This window comes from Meriones unguiculatus, chromosome 1, assembly GCF_030254825.1.
Source record: "Meriones unguiculatus strain TT.TT164.6M chromosome 1, Bangor_MerUng_6.1, whole genome shotgun sequence".
Classification (NCBI taxonomy): Eukaryota; Metazoa; Chordata; class Mammalia; order Rodentia; family Muridae; genus Meriones; species Meriones unguiculatus.
In genome coordinates this window covers 16,827,952-16,852,021 of record NC_083349.1, presented here as the reverse complement: position 1 = coordinate 16,852,021, position 24,070 = coordinate 16,827,952, and the positions used below count along the sequence as shown (strand labels likewise).

General features: G+C 49.5%; 1 protein-coding gene across 2 annotated transcripts in view; it reads right to left on the bottom strand.

Moving 5' to 3' along the window:
- The window catches only part of Inpp5a (inositol polyphosphate-5-phosphatase A), a 184,665-nt gene that overhangs the window by 87,397 nt on the left and 73,198 nt on the right, over positions 1-24,070 (bottom strand). For both annotated transcript variants that reach the window (XM_021637814.2, XM_021637815.2), the window contains exons 3-4: positions 16,932-17,032; positions 12,558-12,645 (exon numbers count right to left, since the gene is read on the bottom strand). In XM_021637814.2, the coding sequence (XP_021493489.1) occupies positions 12,558-12,645; positions 16,932-17,032 (189 nt within the window). The remainder of the gene's footprint in view (positions 1-12,557; positions 12,646-16,931; positions 17,033-24,070) is intronic.

The following is a 24,070-nucleotide window of genomic DNA, read 5'->3' as shown; positions in this document are numbered from 1 at the left end:
TGACACAGCTACCACCAGCAAGTGAGCTATGGGATTAGGAGGGAAGGCCAGGACAGATTGGAAGCCATGATTGCAAACACAGGCCTCCTGTAGGCTTTGGGCACAATGACCACAAAACCAGCCTTTATTGCAGACATGGTGTCCACAGTTTTGAAAGTGGAGGCTACCTAGGGGGAGAAGTAGGGTCATGTGATCAGGTGTCACAATTAGCTGGGGCAGATGGGTGGTGAGGCATGGCTTGGCTGGAGGTTAGCAGGGCCCATGCTCCTTGCTGCCCTCAGATGAGACTTCTCTCTGGTCCTTATTCCATGTGCTCTCCCATAGCAGACCTTCTAGTAAAGTGATTCTCCAGCTGTGGATCAAGACCCCTTTTGGGGTCAAACAACCCTTTCACAGGGGTTGCCTAAGACCATCAGAAAGCACAAATATTTTATGTTATAGTTCATAACAGTAGCAAAATTAAACTTATGAAGTAGCAACAAAAATAATTTTATGGTTGGGGGTGGGGTCATCACAGCGTGAGGCACTGCATTAGAGATCAGAGCATTAGGGAGGCTGAGAACCACTTCTCTACTGCCAGGCATAGGTGCAAGCATGAAACCCAAAGCTTTATGCTTTACACCTTGTGTGACAGACGGGTCCACCGGCCTGGGGGCCTGGCCCCAGACACAGTTCAGAGTCCAGATGTGAGGAGATTTCCTCTCTTGTAAACTGGACAGTGTCAGCAAGGAGGCTGCTTGTTTGAAGGGTATTGATTTGAAGGGACACCAGGGACAGGCAATGCCCTTGTGGCCAGCAGGTGAGCATCCTCCACTCTCACCTGCCATTTCTGTGTCTCACAGAGCAGTCTATTCAGATCTCCCCCATGTTAAAAATCGGGTCCTCCGTCCTACTTTTAGTGATTGGTAACGGTTATTTACATAAAGAACTTCAAGTGAAAATTCTTGGTCAGATATGTTTTGCAAATGTGGTCTCGCGGGCTGTGGAATGCCTCTACTTTTGTAATAAAACAAATGTTTCATTTGCTGATGATTGCCTCCTAACATGCTTGCCAGGTTCTGCCATCGCTTCTCCCCAGGTGTGAAACCCACAGAAATTATTTTCCATAATTTCTGGTGAAAGCTGGAGATTAGTCATGGCAGGTGGCCATCTAAGGGTCATCTTTCCTTATACAGCCCACACCCTTATGGCGGAACAACTTGGATACCTTTGTCAAAACAAAGTGTGCCCCTGTAATCCCAGCCCTCAGGTTAAGGCAAGAGGATCAGAAGTGAGAGACCAACCTAACCCAGCTGATTTCCAGAGTCTCCTTTCTAGCCCTCAGTCTGTTTTTGTGGAGGTTTATGCTAACTACATTGTCATGCCCACTGCAGATATGTGGCAAGTCTTGATCAGGCAAGGTGAGTCTTCCAACTCTGTCCCATTTCAATGTTGTTGTGGCCACTGGAGGTCCTGTACACGTCCATATAAAATGTAAATCCAGATTTTTTATTTCTACAAAAAAAAGTTTCTGCTCTAACTTTGATTAGAATCACCCTGAAGCATCATGCCAAGCTTAGGAGAATAGACATATCAACACCATTGAGCCTTCCCTGAGCCTGGTATGGCTCCATGTACTCAGGTCTCACTGATCTGTGCAAGCAGCTTGCAAAGGCGCTCAGGATACAGGTCTGGGATAGCACTGACCTAACACAGTCCTGACCAGTTCATACTTGGCTGCTTAAGGGTAATGTTACCTAAATTTCAACTTCCAAGAGAAACCTTTACAAATTAATAGCTTGCAAGCCACTGGGCAGGGGACACGTTGTCAAAGACCTAAACAAAGTACTTCCAGGTCGACAAACCCAGTCCCGGCCGCTCATGAGAGCGCTGCACCCTGCGGGCTCCCTGACAAAACCTTCCTCTCGTTATTCCGGTACAACAGTACAACAGCTTCATGACCTTATACCTTAAATGGTTTGTTTGTCTCTGGGTTGAAGCCTCAAAGAATAGCACAAAAGGTGAAAGTGTGTCCATAGGGGCACAGAGAGAGCTGGATGGAAGAGCAGAGGGTTGTGGAAAAGGGACTAAACACAGCTTTATTTATAGGATTAGCCACACTCACTCTGGTTTCCACATCCCACAGGAATGTTCCCCATCGGTCTCCAGATGCCTAGGTCTGGTCTTGCATCTCTTTTTTGGAAGGCAGAGGATGCAAGTCAAGAAAAATAAAAAACAAACTGGGTTAAATCACTATTTCTAGTCCACTCTGTGAATTTATTTTCAATATGAATTTGAGGCTAGATCAGATAAGCCTTTAAATTAGTAATAACCAACCTGTCCCCAGATGACTGCCTCTCCTCTTCCGCCAAATCCTGCATCAGTCCCCACATTAATGTCAACCTGGGACATCAGCTACTGTACACAGCAAAGCACACAAAATGACACTGTACGAACATAACTAGCTCTGATGGAGTGGCTGGCCAGTAGGACTGACAGACGCAGCTAGCTGCAGCCAAGCGTTGGGGCTTCAAGCTCAGTGGATACTTTGGCCCTTCTGCTATGCTCTACTCAGCCCTCACTGAACTGCCTGGCACACACACACACACACACACACACACACACACACACACACCACAGAAAAAAAAAAACAAAACTTTTTCGTTAGCAGGTGAGCTGAGTGAACAGCACTCCACACTGATTTCTCACTGTCCCTCTTTGTTAGATGCATCTTCAGCGCCACTACATCCTAATGTATTCCCAAAGCCCCAGCCAATGTCTCAGCACACTCTCTGTCTGTATTCAACAGCCCAGAACACAGGTTCTAAGGGCAGGGGTCAGGGCAGCCATACTGGTGACTCAGCAGCAGGCCGAACACCTGATATAACAGGAGCACACCCTTAGGCTATACCTCACCCTTAGGATCAGCTCTCAACTGATCCTGGCAGACTTTGGTTCCTGAGAAGCAAACTCATGGCCCTGTCCTCTCTTCCCTACAAGGAGATGGGTGGTAGTGTCCCAGAACTCCTCTGTGCGGTCACTTGGTGAGCCTCCCTCTGAGACTCTTGTCTGCTGCCAGAGGTGAGTTGGGCACCACTGCCCAATAAAGAGCACTCCCATAAGAAAATGAAACACTCCCATCTAGTCATGGGCATCTGGCATTCGGGAGATGAGTGCCACCTAGCAGTCACCATATAATCCCAGGAGAGCCAACCACGTGTGCTCTGGTCATCTCCTATTCCAAACCTGGTGTTGATGGTTAGGCAGCATCTCCATAGTACCACCCCTGGGGAAGGGTTATGCCTGAATGATATCAGGGAGAGAAGGTGTTGGGGGCACACCAGCCAGCCATTGACACCTCCTCCTCAATTAATGCTCCCTAAATCAGGATAGAGCAGGTATTCTTTCCTGAAGACCACTCATCCATGGCAAGCAGACGACAGGGCTGGCCAGAGCTACCCCACCCTTGTGAGAGGCTATAAGCTCAATCAAGGAGACCCAGTCGCAAGCTGGTGGCCCCATTCCCTCCTTCCAGCACTGAGCCTTCCAAGAATGCTGATGGCATTCCCTCCCTGTGCCAAATCCATCAGCAGATATCCTAGCCTCTTGTTCCCAACTACCTTAGGTCCAAATGTGAGTGACAATGGAGAGGTGGGATAGCCATGGGCCATATGAGCACTCTCAGATACTTGTGGCCAAGCAGGCGAAAGCTCTGGCATGAGTGCCATGTTGCTATAGCTCTCTGCCCCAAACTCCTCTATCAGAAAGTGGACAGCATATAGGGAACACAGGCAACTGCTTGTCATGGCTGACAAGGAGCTCTACCTATGAACAGGCCCACAGGTGAGTCTCCTAGTGCACACAGGGCTACATTTTGACCTGTCCAACACTCCTAGGCACATTAGGATCCCCTAATGTACATAGGAACATACCGAGATTTGCTGTTGCCCACAGGGGCACACCTGGAGTCCTCAATACCCACAGAGGCAAATCTGGGAATCCTTAATACCCACAGAAGCATCTCTGGGGTCCCCAGAGGCACTTCTAGAGGGCCTCAGCACCCACAGAGGCATATCTGCATCTACCCAATGGTCATAGGAGCACATCTGGGTCTGCCCCATGCTCAATTTGGGCATATTTGGGTCTACAAGATGTCCTCAAGAGCATACCTGAATCTGGTAGATACTCACATGGGCACATCTGGGTCTATACGATGCCCAACGAGCACAAATGGGTCTTTCCCATGTCCAAGGGACACATCTGAGTCTGCCTAATCCCTGCACAAGCACAGCTGGATCTGCCCAGTGCCCAAAGGCACACAGCTGAGCCTGCCCAGCACCATGAACAAGAAACATGAGAAGTTGCTGGCAGAGCAGAGAGTGCTGGGCCTTTACTGAAGCTGCTGTAGACCAAGGTTCCCCCTCTTCTCTGCAGGCAGCTCTCTAGCATCCAATCTGCAGAGCTTTGACAGACCATAGTATCCCCTTCTAGACGTGAGAGTAGGATCCCTCACCCCTAAAGACAACAGGTTGAGTCACATGGTCATGTCTTCTACCCAGGAAAACTCAGTGATGATGGGCCAGCATAAGGCTCCCATTGTTCCCCTATGTGGTGCCGAGCACCTGCCTTTCTGATCTTTCTGCCAGGCCACATGGAAACATGTTGGGCCTCAGTTGACTTCTGAAAGGGAAACTTCCTAAGAAGATTCAATTTGTCCTTCAGGTCATGAGAACCAGTGTCAGCCGCCTGCAAATCCTATAGGCACCACTCTTCCTGAAGACATGAGGCTTAGCCTGTTCTAAACATATGTCCTGGGCAAGGCAAACTCCCACCAGGGCCTGGGCTATAGCTCGGAAAAGCCTCACATCTCCCCAGGATGCATAGAGCTTGCAACAAAATTAACCTCGTGGCAATTGTTTCCCCTAGTTTGATAGCCAATGTCAGCTCATCTGTTACAGGGAAATAAAAAAGTCAAGCCTAAATGTATAAAAAATTATGATGGAAGTCCTAAATAAAGCGTAGACTGCAAGCTCATTGAGTCAAAAATCAATCAATCAATGAGGGAGTGGGTTAGGAGCACCTCATAAGCCCCAAAGAAATCATTTGCCCAAACACTGGGATTTAACGGTGGAGGACCAAATTCCAACACTTTTAGGAAGTAAATAATGAAAAATCAATTCAGAGGAAAAACAGATCAAGAACCCTGACTCTGACGTGCCGACACATTTATTGCTGAATACCATTCCTCGGCTGACCCGAAAACTTCGGAAGGTGTTTATTTACTTTCAACACCTTCCAGGGATCAATATTTTTAATTTGGATCCGAGTTATTATTTTTCACATCACAGCAGCGGGAAGCGGCGTAAAGTGGCTCATATTTTAGTGCTAAAAAGATCGATACGACAGTTTCACCTTCACTGCAGCCCGGCTGCTGTGGCCGCACATCATCACATCCCGAAGGGCCATGGTGCCGAGGCAGGAGGGCAGGTCATCACCCGCCAGGGGTGCAGACAGCCGTGATTTAACTGAGCACAGGGCGCCCAGTGCCCTCAGAAAACCAATCTTGTTCCTCTCACTTCATCAGGCCTCAGGTGAGGAGGAGGAGGGCAGGGCCGAGTGCAGAGGGGGCCGCCACTGGCAAAGATTAGTCCCTCATCATAAACGCATTTGCCTTTCCTTCCTCTTCCTCAGATCAAAGAACATCAGCAAACTCCATTCATTTCCCACAAATTTCCCCAAACCTCTTATTTAGGAGAGAGCAGGGAGGGGCTGCTCCCAGAGTAGTGGGAAGGGGCTTCTGGGAAGGGACAGGCTCTACTCCTCGGTCTCAACATGAGCACCAGCACCAGGGCTTCTGAGTACCCTCTGGGTGTGGGGGTAAATGTGTATATCATGCTGGACAGGGCAATTGTGTGACAGTCCCTTGTCAGCCTTCAGCACCTCACATTCTTCCTAACCCTAATTTAACCATCACTACCCCACCTCACTCCATACTCCGAAAATAAATCACAAAGCCCGGGGAAACCAGGATACCCAGGCCAAAGCAGAGTCACACGTCTTATGTCTAAGTGCTCTGGCTTCTACCTCTGAGAAACACCTACTCCCAACAGTGCTGGCAGCTACACAGAGGAGAAAGTATAGAAAGTGGCCTTGACCTCATCTGTTCAGGGTCAGCCCTCCTGACCCACATGTGAGCAGCCTAGGCAGTCCTGACAAGCAGGCCTGAGGCCTCCTGCCAGACAAGAGCCTTGACTAGGCAAACAGGAGGGCTTTTGCAAGGACCAGGTGAGCACTATTCCTGAACCTAAGAGATAGGCCTTGCCCACTGGAGTCATCCTTGGCCTGCTACTGTCCCTGAATTAAACAGGTCACTGGAATTTCCAGTCTCTGGCCTACCCAGGACCCCATTCAGCTACCATCACCCCACAGCCCACACAGGCTGCCCTTGAGTAAGATCCCTAGTGGAACAAATGAGGCCAGAGTCCCCTTAGGCACCCCAAACGCCACTGGTGCTGCCCATCCAGACCACTACACTGTGCGTGTCACCAGCAGCGCAGCATGCAAGACTTTCTCCAGGACTCAAGAAGCATGTGCAACCTCTGGGACTGTTCTACCTCCAGCTATACGGCCTCTTCATCCCCGGCCTGAGGTAGGGTGTAGGCAAGCCCAGGCCCTGAGAAACCTACAGACGCTGCCTCTTGTTAACTACCCCACTGGCACAGCGCCATCCCTGGGGACCCCTGACAGCAGACTAAGCCTTCTCAGACCTCTCAATGCTGTATCCCCCATATCAACAAAGTCTTTCTGCTCCAACGTTAAGCCATTAGTAAAGTATGGCTCTTCCAATCCCGCCCCCCCCCCCCCATCTGGTCAAGAATGACCACATGGAAAGGGAATATTCCTTCTTGTAGTTTTAGGAACAAGAGCTTTGGCCAGGTCACATCAGTTCTCAAGGTTTCACCCAGTGCTCTTCTCTGGGTGAAGACAGAAGCAAAGCTAAGACTCCTACTACCTTTCCAGTTCCCAAGAGGAACGCTATTGAACCAGCTGCAGCTTCAAGAGGCCACTCAGGTTTGGCTCTATAGCCAGGCAAGGATAATAATCCTGGACCTGGGCTTTGGATTTCCTTCTCAGGCACCAGAACTTTAAGACATCAGGTCACCAGAATGGGCTAGGAAGATCTGGCTATCACCAGGTCATGTCTGAAGTCCACCACAGTGAACACAGCCTCTGGCTTCCCAGGCCAGGTGAGCAACCAGCAAGGCATTGATGAACACTCCATGCTGCAAAGCTTTCCTTCAGCAGCAAAACAAGACAGCGCTGAAATTATAAGGAAATAAATTCTCAATCTCTTCCTCACTTTGCCATTCTGAAGCAAGAGTACAAGGAAGCCGTTGCCTCGCGTGGTCTTATTGATGCACCAGCTTGTCGGGAGGTAAGCGATGTGTTTTCTATGCTCCTCCAAGTGGCTGGCTAAATCAGACACATAATTTCCATGCTGCTAGAGTGTCTGATCAATAGACACTAACGCAGACTTGGAAAACTTCACCCAGATAGTTCCTCAGTGTCCACTCTGCATGGCTGGCCTACTGTGGAACTCAACTGTGCCACACTGTGGTGCCGAGAGCTCTGGGGAGCGGCCTTCCAAGTCCATCTCTAACACTGGAGGTAAGGCATAAACTCAGGAAGGTGGTTCAAGGACCAGGTGAGCTCCCTCTCCCTCCCCCTCCCTCCCCATTCCTCCCCCTCTCTTTTTTCTGGGTCTCAGTCACACCAGCTCAAGGTCATGTTTCGATCCTCTATCCACACAGCACAGAGCTCAGCTTCCGGCTGGGGCCCTTCCTCAAGGATCCTCCTTTTTGGGTCCATCTCAACTGGTAGGCCCAAGCCCTGTGGATAAGGATTCCAAGGCTGATACATGGCATCATCCAAGAAAAACCCCAACTGCACCGTGGACCCAACTTTGCAAAGGTCGGGTTTTTTTCTTCATTTTGTTCAAATCCCTTTTCTTATGGGGTTAGAGCTTCATGCTACGTGCCATACTGTTAACAGATTTCACTCATGACTCTTCTACCAACATGAATGGCTCACAGGGGCTGTACACAACAACACACTCCCAACACACGCCGCACCTCTATACCAAGTGGCAGAGCCCCTGTCCTCACTGAGCCAGTCTCTTGCAGTGAGGAGTGTCCCTGGATAAGGTGTGCCTATCGCCAGCAGAACACTCACTCCAGGAGCCAGAAGTCTCTCAGGAAGAGGATAGGGCAAGAAGAGAGAAGGGAGGCAAGAAGTCAGCAGGCAAGCCAGTGCAGAGGCCAGGTAACAGCAAGCCACAGGTAACTAAGATGACAGAAGGGCCAGGAGAGTGACAATGACAGCCCCAGCCCACGGAAAAATGCAGGTGTCTCTTCCGGAGCATGGCACGGACATCTGACATTCTAGGGCTCTAAAGCACTGACTTGGTCTCCAGGAGGATGAGCTCCATGTTGCTGTACCTCCCACTCCGACCCCTCCTGGTGCCTAGGAGATATGTACGAAAGAGTTGATCAGGAATAGCCTGTGGGACTCCTGGGCCCCAGCACAGGAAGGACAACACAGTGTGGTGGCCTGGTTGCCCAGCAGGACTCTCCCACCTGGGGAGCACATCCTCTGCTCCTTAGTTCCTCTACATACAACCCCCTTCAACAGAAGAGCAATGTGTCACAATTACCTCACTGATGTTTAAACTGGTGGTGCCTTGCTCTTTGGGGTTAATACAAAAAACATGAGCAGGACACTAATACATGACCAAACATGAAACGCACATGCCATTCTCTGCATGGCACAGGCCTCAGAGCCACCTCTGCTGCAGTCTCAGCAATGTTGGCTTCCAACGCTGCAAAGAGCCCAGGGTCCCCCTACCTGGCTGTTGTACCTCACTGTTTTCAGGTCTGGCCTGGAAGGGCAGTGTCAAGAGAGATGTAACCTCCACCACCTCCCGGCAAACCCTCCTCAGGAACTCTTTCTCACCTGCACTTTGGCTTCTGGCCTCCGTTCCCTATGTGTCCCTCATGCTTCTCTGAATTCACCTCTTTGCATGAATTCACCTACAACTGGGCCAGGGACCCTGATATTAAACATACCTACCAAAAGTCTCCAATTCTCAACAGCCAGTGACTGCCACCCTCTCTCCAAGGCACCACTGCCTTCTGCCACTCCACCCAGAAGGGTTGTGGGTATTCACATTACTCCACAGCCCTAGCCCTCCAGTGCTCTGCCGGGAGACTGGTCCATTCAGTGACTCTAAACATGTGATGGCTACCTATAGGGGAAATCCCGGGAGGAAACAGCAAACAAAAACAAGCCAAGCCAACCAAGGTAAGCTCTCCCAGGAAGAAACGTCCTGGTGCTCCGAGACTAGTACGCCCATTCCTTCCTCTCTTGTGTGAGTCACAATCACCCACTGTGTTGGCCCGAGGTAGAACATTCAAACACAAGCAACAGGATGGGGACCCAGATTTTCCAGTGGTAACAACTTCAATGCCAGTCTGGCAGAACCTCTGAAGACCCACACTTCTGGACACATAACTTTCCATACCAAAAAAACATGGTTAGCAAGGAGCTAACCAGTGACAAAGCCAGGGGCCCAGCATCAAGGGCCCTAACGGTATTGTGCTGCTGCTGCAATGGGAGCTGGTGCTCTTGCTGGCAGAATGATCGTTTCAGTGTTAAAATGCCTTTAACACTTTTATTAAAACTGCCTTGAAGTTATAGACTGCTGTGGAGAAATGTGCAGAGCCCCAAACAGTTGATTTTATCACTGGCTTTAGATTGCCTAGGGAGAAGTACCACACACCTAGCCCAGAATGTGGGCCATTTTCATGGTCTCCGTACAGCATACACTGCAGACATCCATCCCACATCAACAGACACACGTGACGGCCACAGTAAACACACAGAATTTAAAGTCCCCAGTTAAGTATAAGAATCTCCTTAGGAACAATCCCTGTGAGGGGCCTTGCAGCCGCACATGCTACACTGGCGCCACCTCCTGGTAGCAAGGGTCATTTGCAAATCTCCTATTCCAAGCACCTGGGGCATCACTAGCAATAGAAACAGCAGATCTTACCCCAACAGGCCCGCCCCATCACCAGGAGCTCCCACCCCACCCCCACACCTCACCCACCTCCACTCCCAGCTCATAGAGTACGTGCAGTCCATTCAGTTCAGCAGCTTGCTGGAAACAGGCCACTATTTTCTGATCCCTATTAATGCCCATGACAGCATTTATGTATAAGATAAATTCATCTCAATTTCCTTTTTCAATTAATGGCCTATTATTTGAACCAGACTCAGCTAAAAACACTCAGCTGATACCATCAATCTTACAAGGATTAAATTTCTCTGTCTGAAGCTACAGTGTACCAGGCTGGGCAGGAGAATAGCTACCTAGCTGCTGGATGCTGCCAGCCATGTTCAGGGCCCCAGGGGTGTAGGTCCTTCCTGCCAGAACATCTTAGCGCTCTTACTTAAGACAACAATGCACCAAGGGAACACAGTGGAGGAGTGTGAAGTGGATGGTGCTCAAAGACTCGGGGCCACTGTAGTTACAATCTGGGATAAGTGACCTTTACTTTGTGCTACCTACGATGACTCCAGGCAGACATGGAAAGCCCTTGATCATCACCATTCAATCAGACATGAAGGTACTTTATGCCACACTAGAGCTGGTAGAGAGACTGGTACCAGGACAGGAATGCCAAGGAACAGTCAGTGCTTGACAAGCAAAGGAGAGCAAAGCAAAAGAGATCCATCACACAGTGCTCTACCCTCAAGGAGTGGCCTTCTTCCCCTGTCAGTCCAGCTATGAAGGCTCTCACAGGGCCAAACAGCCCTGTTTGTGCATGTAGAATTTAGCCTCCCTTCCCCTGTACTTCTTGATCATTGTGTCTATATATTTAAAGGGGGTTATGGAGAAAAGAGCCTTCCTACAAACAATGCCTGCAGTGGAGTAAGGCAGGAGAGATGGTGGTGAGCCTTCTGCAACTCTGGTGCCCATGGATGGATGGTGATGTACCTCACTGAGATTGTCTAGAGGCACTGCTGAAAACCCAGTGCCACAATCAGATCTACGAGCTTGTAAGTCTTATGAAATTGTGGAAAGCTTTAGCCATTGTTTTCCACGAATCTGTTTTCTCTGCCCTGTGGAAGGCCCCAAGGACATGATGTCACACCATGTGACATCATCCCAGAATGACACTTTATAGGCTGTTTTCTCTGTTTCATTTCTAGCAGTTCCAATTGCTTTCTTTGGCTTACCCCCCTCCTTCTGTTATGTCTAGTCTGAGGCCCATCCTCACTGATAGGTCTTCTCTTTTTAATCTGTGTAAGGCTGACTGAGAAGACAAGAAGTCAGGTCCTGGCAGAGGAAACCCAGAAGGCTAAGGGGAGGGGCTTTCTACAAGAAGGAAAGGAGGACAGAGCTAGGAAGAGCCAGCGGCAGAAATGGCAAAGGGAAGAATAGGGGGAAGTAAGGGGACTCTATTCTGAGCAGAACCAAACTAGAGGCAAGGGCACACCTGAATGTGGGTGGGTGGAAGGGGGTGTGAAGAAAATGTCTTTGAAACAGAACACACCTGGCACTGGGTGCTCCAAACCCAGAGACTGAAACTTTGACAGAGCTTCTCTGGCCCAATGACAACCCCAAAGTCACACACACCAAGTGCAGGACAGGAGTCAGACCCACCATGACATACACCCTTGCTATATTTCTCCATATAGCTCCAATGGAAGTCAGGCAGCTGCTCAGGGTAGCCCAAGGCAGAAGATGGGCTGACAGATGAGGATCACTGCCAGATCTCCTCAAGTGGAGAAGAAAAGCAGCACCTAAGAATAAGGCTGAAGTAAAAGGCACTGGGGCAGAACGAATGGAAATCTAACTCAATCCCTGAAGGCCTGGGCACCTCGGAGCTTGAGACACTGTTCTCCAAACCAACAGCTATGAAAGCTTTCAAACATCTCTGCAGAGTTCCTGGCCTTTCCTAGTGCCTCACACCTCCTAAAGCCTCTATCCTGCACTGGGCCCAGGACCCTTGTAGAAGAGGGACAGTTCTTCTCAGACTGGCACAGTCCCTGTAAGGTACACCTGTTCTGAAGCAGGTCTAACTCCAAAGACCTGTTCAGGGCTCACAAAGTGATTGCCAAGTCCAGGAGTAGGGACACTGGTATTAAGGGACCAGCAGAGCAGCCCAGGTTCCAGTTCAGCCTCTCATTCTAAGCCAGCCTGGAGACCCTAGACTCCTCCTCTTATGGCATATACCCCAAGGCCAGCCTCTGTTCACTGGCCATCCCCATCCCAGCTCCTGCCCATGCTTTGTCTGCACCAGCAATGAGGATGCAATCTTAAGCGTTGGCCGTCAGCCCTGCCAGGCTGGGGCAGAGGGACTGAGACCCTCTGAGAAGTCAACAGACTGTGAGAAGCTTTCTATCTGGGACAGTAACACTACGCATGCAAGTCGATGTAGCGCTCTTCAGGAGCAGCCCAGGCTCAGGTCCCCTTGACCCGGGACCCAGGCCTCAGCTGGAAGATAACTCACCGTGAAGTGTTCCTGTGACTTGTAGTTCTCATCCAGGTAGACACGAGCCCTGTTGTATTCCTTCATGGCGTCACTTGATAGTAGCTCCCTGGGAGGGGAAGAGTGAGCACAGTAAGTAAAGACCCAGACGCCATGCCTTCCCACAGCTGTGCTCCCAGACACAAGGCTGCAGCAACAACTGCTTTTCACATCAGCCAGAGACCCACACACCCCTAATGGGGCAAAGCAGGAGGGAGGGAAGGAGGAAAGAGAGGAAAATCAGCGATAGCCATGGTGGAAACCACAGCCTACTGTGTGTCCTGGCACACACAGAGCTGCCCACATAGCAGTCTCTGGTTTCTACGCAGGCCTGTGAGATGCCTACTACCTTGTGAGGCCTCCCAGGGAAGAAGACCCTGATGGGACTCACCTAGGACACACCGTGGACAGGTGACTTCCAGAGTCTGCTGCTCGTTTTGAACCTGACAGAAAAGGGACCTACAGAGGTGACGAGCCATCACCTACAGCCGCCCAAGAGCACAGTGCAGAGAATGACAGTGACTAGCTCTTCCTTAAAGTGAACAGCAGCCTGTGCTCATCAGTCAATGTGGCAGAGCCCCACTGCTCCTCCCAACACCCCATTTTATGGTCAGAGCCCCAAACAGTTGATTTTATCACTGGCTTTAGATTGCCTAGGGAGAAGTACCACACACCTAGCCCAGAATGTGGGACAAAGGGCCGGTCCTCCTTTGCTGCAGGTGAGAAGTAGGCACAGCATACAATCCAAAAGTACATGTTAGGGAAGGACCCCAGAGGAAACCATACGTCTAGGAAAGGGGGGCAGCAGATGAGCCCGGACAGACTCCAGTGGACCCCCAGGATATTGCTGCTGGCAGCCACAGACCTCAAAGTGCTCACGGGTATAAAAAACGGAGCTAGAGATGCCTGGGCACCAACCCAAAACACTGGGATTGAGGTGGTGAGGAGTGGGGCATAGAGATGACAGGATGCCAACCCTGAGCACCAGGCACATCTGGTACATCAAAGCTGCCTGACACGGGTGAGGACTTGAGTTCAGTCCCTACAACACTCATGGTGGAAGAAGAGAACCGACTCCTGCAAGTTTCTGTGTGACCTCTACAGACGCCATTGGCACACTTGTGTCCCCATCCCCAGACAAATGTGATGAAAAATTGATCTGACACAGGAAGGAACAACAAATCAGTGTCATAATTTTTTCAAAACAAGCTACCAACAGACCCAGGCCCAGAAATACGATTAGCTGAAAGAATCTTAAAATGGCGAATATAAATATGATTGGAGCCCTTAAGGAAAATGGGAATGTACAGAAGAAAGGAGTTTCTGGTGATGACAAATGAGAATCGGGGTCTCACAGGATGGACTGAGAGGGGGCAGCCCTGCAAGGCAGTGCAGTAGGGGTGCACTCCCTGTGGGATGGCGGAGCCCCTCTGGCAACACTGAGTCTAAGGGCAAGGGGGGAGGGTGCAAGGAGAAGAGCAGCATCTGCAGACAGAGGGGCTAATGATCTCCAAATTTGGTCAAATGCATAGGTGCACAGTTCAGAACAAACAATATTAAACCAGAGAGCAGCAAACTGAGCTGCTACAAACAAGCTACATGTAGAGGAAAGCGAGCTGGGAAAGCACATTATACACAAGAAGATGAAGATGGTAACAAGGGCTGGGCTCTGGTCGGAAACAATGAAACACAGAAGACAATGACACGGCGTCCTTGAAGTAGTGAGGGAACTGACAAGCTCTCATTCATTCCCAATAAATGCAGCTTTCAAAGATGAGAACAACGACCTTGTTCAGACAAACAAAGGCTGAGAGAATCGGCAGCAGCTGACTTGTACTGAAATCAACAGTACAGAAAGCTCTTTGGCTACGGAAAACAGTCCAGGTAGAAGCTGAACCCAGCCAAGAGCAAGGAGCGCTGTGCGGAAGTGCACAGGAAGGTGCCCGCCAGTCCCAGCCTTCTCGAGGACAGCCGCTCTTCAAAGCCGGTGCGGCAAGGCGCACAGCACCCCTCACAGCATATCGAAGGGACAGAAGTGGTAGAATCTCCCTCCCGAGAGCCACAGGCCTGTAGATGCCCAAGGCCCAGTGCCCACTGCACCCTTTCCCTTCAGGTGTTCTGCTGCTCTAGACACATGCCTCTCTTTCCCATACGTGTCAACTAGCAGTTCTTGGCATAAACGCTAATTTCTGTCAGGGACATGTGCTGCAGATGTTTTTCATAAGGTGGCTTAGCTCTTCCCTTTGTTCAGAATCTTTCTGTAACAACGTGGCTTTCTTTACCATGACTAAGCTGCGCACATTGCACATTCCGAAAGAAATCCTCCCTACCTTGAAGCTACAAAGATACTCTCCCATATCTCCATCTCCAAATTTTACTTTAGTACCAACGGAATTCATTCTGAGGCAGGGTTGAGTGACCATGTGGGACGCTGTGATGCAGGCTCTTCCCAACACAGGTCTAGGCACTTCTCAGCCTGCAGGGCTAACGCCATACACCAAAGAAGACATTCTGTGTAGCATGTCTCTGCCTAACGGTATTGTGCTGCTGCTGCAATGGGAGCTGGTGCTCTTGCTGGCAGAATGATCGTTTCAGTGTTAAAATGCCTTTAACACTTTTATTAAAACTGCCTTGAAGTTATAGACTGCTGTGGAGAAATGTGCAGGGCGTTTGACACCTGATAAGCTCCAAGGCCCTAAGTGGTGGGAATGGCCACACCTTGCTCAGGAGAAAGTCCCTGCTGTCAACTGGTTGCTTGCAGGATCTCTTTACCCACAGGATGCTGAGGATCATGGCTGCCCCCAACAGGGACATCTGAGCACTGAAGGAGCACTTCCTCCATGTCTTGTCAGGCTTAGGTCAGATGTAAATAGGAGAAAAGGGGCAGGAAATCCATGTGGCAACAAGACAGCTCGGTGGCTAACAGCGCTTGTTGTACAAGCCTGGAGAGCTGAATTTGGTCCCTGGAATCCACAAAAGTGGGAAAATTGACTCCAAAAAGTTGTCCTCTGACCTCCCCATGAGCTCTGTGGTGCGCGCACATGCACACACACACACACACACACACTTAGAACTAGGGATGGAGGAAACACCAAAGACACACAGGGCAGGTAGTACCTTCAGTGTTCTCCAAGAACTGAGCAAAGATACAAACTCAGGGGCTCAGATGTGTCCATGCCAAGCTGTTCCAAAGGAGAGCAGGTCCTGGGAACACCCCATGGATATTTCTTCTGCAGCATTCCCTGAGGTCAACACTGTGGCCTAGATGACTTCTTTCAAAGCCATAACCAGCAACAACATAGGACCCCAATGCAACCCTGATGTGGTTCTGCAATACGTTCATAACTTCAGCCCCTTCCTCCATTGAAAACCACATCCAGGATTCCCTTAATCCTGACTCTCCCTCTTCATCCCCAGTCTCCTTTCTGGTCATTGTTAGGATGCTTCTAGAAGACCAAAAAGGCAGAATGGGTACAATGGTTTCTGAGAGTAAACAGAGTCTTCTGAGCTGGTTCTAGAAGCCACAGAAGGAGAAGGGCCTCAATTCCAGACCTGGAGCTCAGGAGTGTGTGCCTACTTGCTGCTGTTGCACTCTGTGTCCATTCACAGAGCCATCTCAAGAGACCCCATCCCCCTTCTTCCTGGGCGGAGCTCAGATGGTCCAGTCCACTAAGGAGCTGGCGGAGCTCAGATGGTCCTGTCCACTAAGGAGCTGGCGGAGCTCTGATGGTCCTGTCCACTAAGGAGCTGGCGGAGCTCTGATGGTCCTGTCCACTAAGGAGCTGGCGGAGCTCTGATGGTCCTGTCCACTAAGGAGCTGGCGGAGCTCAGATGGTCCTGTCCACTAAGGAGCTGGCGGAGCTCTGATGGTCCTGTCCACTAAGGAGCTGGCGGAGCTCTGATGGTCCTGTCCACTATGGAGCTGGCGGAGCTCTGATGGTCCTGTCCACTAAGGAGCAGCAGAGCACAGTTTGCACTGGCTCCGCACATACAGTGCCTCCCTCCTGGAAAGCATAGTGGTACCTCCCAGGCTTTGAAGAAGAAGCTGCTGCAGAACCCAGTCCTGCCCACCATCCATTGTCCTCTGCAGTAAGTTAGCCAGCATCTATCCACCTCAGGTACTCTGATGGGGGGGGTCCCCAAGACCTGGCACCTGCCACCCAACCCCAGCCTAGCCCCACATGGTGCTTACTCCTTGAAAGCAAGCAGCTGCCAGATCATTGGGCCACACCTCCCTGAGGAAAACTGCAACTCCCTCAACATGACCAACAGATGCCATTTCAAAGGGCGGCAACTCAAGACCATGTCCCATCCAAAGACCTACCCCACAGTCCACAGGCTCCAGATGAGACTTACTTGACAAACTTGTCCACGTGAGACATGGAGGCCTCATAGTTTTTCCCTCCGAATTCTTGGCAGTGCAAGGCCATGAAGTGAGGCTTGTGTGCATGCAGGACCTGGGGAAAAAGCACAGAGTCAGAACACAAAACCACTGCAGAGCAATGAGGCATACACCTTCCTTGCTGCCTCTACAGCCAGAGCATCCCCAGACAGCAAGGCAAAGGCCACCCAGGTAGGCCCACATGTTAACAGATTATCTGAGTCGCCATCTTTTTGTTTCAAAATGTTTGTTTCCAGCCTCTTTTTTGTTTCCTTAGCAAGATTCAGAACTTCTGAGAACCTTTTTCAATAACCTAGAAGCATCTTTCTCTAATTTAAAAAAAAAAAAAAGCAGTACCTATGGACAAGAGAACATCTGGAAAGTTCTCAACACAAGTCACAACCTCAGTACATCACTAACAGTGCTGTGCATACCTGCTGAGGGATAGAGTCCAGACAACCACGTTTGTGACAGCATGTTCTCATGTACATGCATCATGCATGTACATGATGTGGGTGTCAGCTTAAGTTAGTGTGAAAGCATTACCTATGTGCATGCATGTATGTGTTTATTCTTTTTAGTTTGTTTGTTTTCAAGAAGGGTTTTCTCCGTGTAGCCCTGGCTCTTCTGGACTTGATTTGTAGACCAGGCTGGCCTCAAACTCACAGAGCTCCACCTGCCTCTGGCTCCCTGAGTGCTGGGATTAAAGGCGTGTGCCAACACACTCAGCTCCAAACAGGCTCATTCTTATTCAGGAATCATCAAGGCTGGCTTCTAAACTCACTTCAGTACGCATACTGTCTGAAGCACCAGAAATGCATATCTCATGTTCTCTGTAGCCCTTCAAGGTGTTGCCCTATTGTCTAATTTACAGCAGCAGAGAAATCTGATGTGTAGCAGAAACACACCCATGATCTCATGGGCATCTGAGTGGGACTGTCTGAACTTGTCTATAGCTCACAGCTCTACGTCCATCCAACTATTAAGGTTTCTAGTTTTTCAACACATTGCTGAAGTTACCAACAAGGATTCTGATTCAACTGGCCTCCCCCACCACACATACACTGAGTCCTGAGCCCATATCCTCAGTGAGTCCGGACAGCAGCAGAGGCCTACATTCCACCAGTAACAAACCTTGCTTGACGTGGGCATACAACACTGGAAACCTAAGCATCTCCTGGGTAGGAAAGTGGTGAGGCATTTGGTTCTGTCCTCCTGGAGCACAGGGAGGGCAGCACCTAGAGGAGGCAGATCAGTGATGGGAGACTGGGCCCCAGCAGCCATTGAGATGCTGTTACAGTCGGAAGAAAGAGTCTCTAGGAATGGCTGGAAGGCAGGAGCCAGAGAAGGAAATACTAAGTTGGGGTTACTTTCACCACAGGGCCAACACAGGGTGGTAGCAGGAAAACCCAAGGGCAGGGCTGGAAGCCGGTGTACCTAGAGCCAAGGGTTTAAAGGCTACTTAGGTGCAATGAACACCCCACTCACAGCCCTGCAGCCTCTGCATTTCCCCTCACTCCAGCTCCTTATCGCTTCAATATAACCACCTCAGGTAGCCCTGTAGCTGCAGAAGCCGGGAGGCAGCAAGCCTAGCAACCGTTGCCCAGCCTAGTGGCAGGTGCTCCAGGTCCAGAAAGGAGTGACCGGATCTCAGCGACATAGTCATTAAGATGGGGAACTCCCCCAGGGATCAGGTCCAAGATCGGCAAATGATAACGACTATGTCACATGGACCATGGCCACCAAAGGACAAAAGGCTTTCTTCTCAAAGGTAACAGCCACAGGCTGCTCTCCTGCATCCCCGTGTCCTCTAGAAGCCACCACTGAGGACGGCGGCCTACCTGCAATGCATCCCTTCTTCAGAGAGGAGAGAGCTGCAGTGAAGGCACAGGGCCCCACCTGGAGCTCCTTTTCATTCTGCAGTTTGGTCACTGCATTCCTGACACAGGGTATGGCACAAGACATGGGAGAGGAGGGTGAGCTGCTATAACCATTTTCATAGACTTCAGTTGAGTCCAGCTTCCTAGAGCTCCTCAGAAGGCCCCTGCTTGGCTCTACTCGAAAGGGGTAGAATACAAGTGGAGGAGTATGTGGCCCTCAGACACGCTTTCTATTAAAAATGAACTCACACTAAAGCCAGATGGCTTCCGTCCCCAGACAGCTGACAGAAGTTACTTTAACATCCTCCTGTTCAAAAGCCAGGATACCCTGTGCCCCTTATATGCACCTGATGTTTACTTTATGAACAGAGTTACGTAACTACTCTCTATAGGTCTTCAAATCTGACTGTCTTCATCTAACTTCCAAGTAGCATTTTCCCTTTCTAAATGAGTTTTTGTTGTTGTTTTAAGCAAATAGCCTTTAATAGAAAAGGTCAATATTTGAATGACTGGAACTCAAGGATCAACCATGATCCTACATATCTTGGAAAGAGAAGGATCTAAGAACCACAGCTGTGATCTAAGACCCAACTGTGCGCTGTGGAGGAAGGAGCTACAGGCTAGCAAAAACAAACAAAACAACAAAACAAACAAAACTGCACCAACCTAGTAGTCAGACAGGGCATGGCACCAGGCATAGCAATCCCTCCCCAGACACATGGGCACTACTTGCAAGGAGCTTAGACTCTACCAGACACCCCAGAAGGAAAGATGACCTCACCAGGATAGAGAGGAATGTAAACCAGGACATGCTGTGGTAACAAGATAATTTTTTTAAAGTAGATATCACCTGGAAAAGGGTTGATGCTTGTCTTCCAGGTGACACAAAAATGGGACCCATAGCAAGACCCAGACTCAGGGGAAAAGGTCCAGGAGAAGAACCCCGATGAGGGGGTTCTCTGAAGGGCCACACCCGGTCTGCTCCAACTGAAGGTCCCTGGTTGAAAAAAACAGCATCTGACAAGACAGCTACAAATTGAAAGCCAGCCAACAGGAGGTTAAAACCATACACAGAATATGTCAGCATGGCCACACATAGCAGTAATGAACCTGGCTGAGAATCAACCAAAGCTACAGTGAGCACCAGGGCCAGGGAGAACAGAGCACACCCATCCAGGCCACAGACACTTAGGGCATCAGTGCATTTTCTGTGTCTGAAAGTGCAGGCATAGCAAAGAGCCCACCAGATTCACCCAGAGAGGACTGTCACCCTGCCTTGACTGCCTCAGAAAAGCACACCCCGAGGAACTCTGGAAGTCTCAGGGTCCTGAATGTCTGACTTAGGGGCACAGGACATAGAACCTGAAGCCTCACGTGGATGACAAGCACAGTTCTAGAAGGACAGCTGGCTAGTTGCCAGGGGTCAAAGGGTACTTTAGCCTTTTTGGTTACATTAAATTTTTAAAAAATAAAGTATGCTTGCATGTTTCTTATACAGTAACAGCAGAGACTTTTAAAGGAACAGAGAGAACGATGAGGAGATCTGTGTAGGAAGTGACGGATGCCAGCTAGCACTGACAGGTTCTGACTTGATCGGGCAGGAAGCACCCTTCCTAACCTCACCAGATGTTCACAAGGCCCGCCTCTGCCCACAGTGGTGTGTGTGGCACAGGCAAGGGCTTTCCCTGAAAACCAGGATGCTTTGTAACTGCAGGAACATCACTCTGATGCATGATGACGTGTACCCAAGGACAGCACCAAGAGCTTCACCTAAATCCCTGCATATCAGTGGTTCCATAGTGCCCTGGATTCTACTCTTCATCACTGAGATTCATCCCCACATTGGACTGATGGTCTGGAGATCACCTCATGGCTACCACTGTGTGCCTTGGGCCAGTTCCTGCCCTGCCTAAGCTCCTTCTATAGATTAAAGATGAGGCTTGCTCCACAGGTGGTAGGAAGAAGCCATGAGCTGATGTGAGAAAGGGTATGGGTGATGGCCACCTGGCAGGACTCCTTTGTTTTATTCATGTCTGGACACATTTGACGTGGGTCCCAATCTGCGTTGGACTTGGGGGTATGGAGTCCATAATGACAATGACAACACATCTACCATGGCCAAGGAAGCAGTGGGCACTGTTGTCTCTTGAGATCCCAACAGCCTGTGTGGCTAGAGTATAGATGAGGAATGGTCACCTCAGAGGGCCAGGCCAGGAGCCCAGCTGGCCATGGCAGCAGCACCAGGGGCATGTGCTGGGTAGCCATTCCTTGTAGGTTCCACATAATGGCCCTGGTTGGGCCACTCTGGTAACTAGTGCATGCTTCTCTCAGGAGAACACACACCTAGTATTTGTCTAGCTAGCACTCAAACAGGAATCTCATTCAGAATTATATCCAGGAGCTCTTCCATTATGCCTAGTCTCCTCCAGGTGCTTTGCTCGTGAGCCCATTATTCTCATGAACTTATATCCAGGTGTTTTGCTGGTGCGCCTGTTCTCATGGAGCATGTTCTGAGAAGTTTAGCAGAAAGCTTACTTGCACAATAGATTCTTCTGCATACCAACATCGAACCAAGAATATTCCATTGTTAAGAAAGACCTTCCAGGTCTGTGAAGTCAGCTGAAATCTACTTCTGCTCAGCCTCCATGATATATGTCCTCAGAGCCCTCCTCCTCCTTCTATAGTCCTCTTCTCCTGCTTTTTCAGCCACACCTTTCTTAGGTTGGAGGAATTTTTTTAGTTGCATGACCACCTACCCACCATGTGGTACATGAGTCCCTCTTGGGTGAAGACATAGATGACAGAAACATTATGTGGCATAGGACTGTAATTGGAATACAAAGGAGGAGGTGAAGATCAGAGCAGGAAAAATTCACTTTAAACAACTACAAGTTTTCCTGGTTTGCTGAGACTCATAGACTCTAGAAAATCAATGGATTCCTGGCAAGCTAATCCAGAGAAAACCAAACATCACTAAACCTATAAAAACCAGGGACTGGAAAAGCCCTGTGTCCATCTAGAGAAAAGCAATGAGACACAGACTCCAGTTCCTCTGATATCGGGCATGGAACAGATTCACATGCTGACAAGAATATTGGCCACATCTGTCAGGAAAGAAGACAAAACAAATACATTCTCAAAGAAGAAAAAAATTCAGAAAAATCCCAGTCACAGACCTGCTCTTCCCTAAACAGCACTAGGAATAGATGTTTCCAAGAGGCCTCTGAGGTGCCTGGGATAGAGGAAAAGTCTGGGCAAGCAATAAAGATGGCTTCTTGCTGCTTTAGATACACAGCTTCCAGGGTGGCTGAATCTAATCCCCAAACTCTGTTCCTCTAAATTTCATATATACATATATTTAAACACAAGATATATATACACACACAACATAGAAACTATGATATATGTATTTATACATACACCGAAACCTCAATGTGACTCAAGATGATATAGCAGCAACCCTAACTCACCCTGGATCAGGGCTTCCAGAAAAACAAAAAGTTAGGTTAGGAAATGGAAGATGTCCCCAAGATTACGGGGCAGATTCCGAGACATCAGTGCATAGGCTCCAGGGAGATCTCAGTGGTCTGCAACTCAAAGCAGGTGGCAAAAAAGAGAAACATCTAAGACAGGATTCCTGAAAATTTTCTTTAAAACGGCAAAAAAGAAAAGAAAACAGGGAGAAGCAACCTTAGGTAACTGAGTAGTAAAGCATAAAGGAAAGAAAAGCCCCAAAAGGAGAGAAGATTGATAAGACAAAACCATGATGTTCAAGAAGTAGCTATCAGGAAAAAGCCACAAGCAGCCAAGGTTCCTGACTCAACAACTGACAGCAGAGGGCACCAGCACACCAGGAATCTCATAAGCTACCTGCATAGCCACCAGAGGGCAGCAGCGAGCAGAAAGTTCTAGGAGTCCCTGGCAGGCTGCTGAGGGTTAAAATCCTGCAAACAGAAGCCTCTGCAAAGTAAGCAAGCAATGTCCAGTGTGCCCACAGACCCAGAGCCACTGCAAATCAGAAACAAAGAGCCAAATGTGAAGAGTATGAGGAGACAAGGGTCACTACCACAGATGCCACTATGTACGACACGTAATTCTATATCACCCCAAGATCTCCACACAGAACACAGACAGGGGAGCATTTGTACTGCTAATGTCATGTACCCAAAGTGATGTCTCCTCCATCAGTGACGAGCCACATGTACAGCAGTGTTCTCCGAGATGACGCCATCTCATGATGTTACGGTGTTTGTGTCTGTGGTGATGCCAGCACACAGCCAATCCTGCACAGCCACTATTGCACAAGCTCCACAGAACAGCTGGCCACATATGACTTCCTGGTTTATGTATTCAGTATGCTGTTCCTTCAGAGACAGTGTCCCGTTCCTCCGTGCAGAAAGGGGCTTCTCTAAAAAGGTCTGCCCACAGTGCTGCAGCTCCCTCCATCTCTAATCGCTGTATCTCCCTACCACGTCCAAGGGCCATGCTGAATGGCTGCCTTGGCCACCAAAGCGTGGCCAAGTGTGTGTGTGTGCTCTTGGATGCTTGCCTGCCAAAAGCATCCTATGACATGCTTCTCAGAATGAGTCCCTGCTGTTAACTGACACATGACTGTGTAGCACAAAGCTAGAGCAACCACTCCAAATGCTGGTAAAAAGGCAAACATCTAAAACATAAATCAGAACAGAATGCAAAACCCCAAACAAAGCAGGAACGGGAAACAAAGAACAAAAAGCAGGGTGTGCACACAGAAGCATGAAGGGCAGGCACAAGCCAGCCACATCAGGGCTCAGTGGCAAGCCTAGACCTGCGCTGGGTGATGTGGCTGTGTGAAAGAAACAGTTCCAGATCCTCCCGGAACCAAACCCACTGAGACACCCACCAGCCTCACAGGGCCCGTGGCGAGGGCCCAGACGGCCCTGCAGTGCCCAGCCTGGACAGCCAGTGAATGACAATAATGTAGGGAGGGCAGTGAGGCCTCAGGGGTGCTGCCAGACAAGGCCACATTAGGAAGGTACAGGCTTGAAGCAGCTATACAGAAAGACCCACCTCACGGGGGACGGAGAGATGAGGAATGGTACTGATGACAGAAAAGGCCTCAGGAAATGAACACTTCAAAGCCATCAGAGAGGAAGACAGAAAAATGACCTGGGGGAAGTGGCAATGACACACAAAGCACACTGGGCAAAAATGACAGCAAAAGAGAGAAACAGACCTACAATCAATCACTGAAG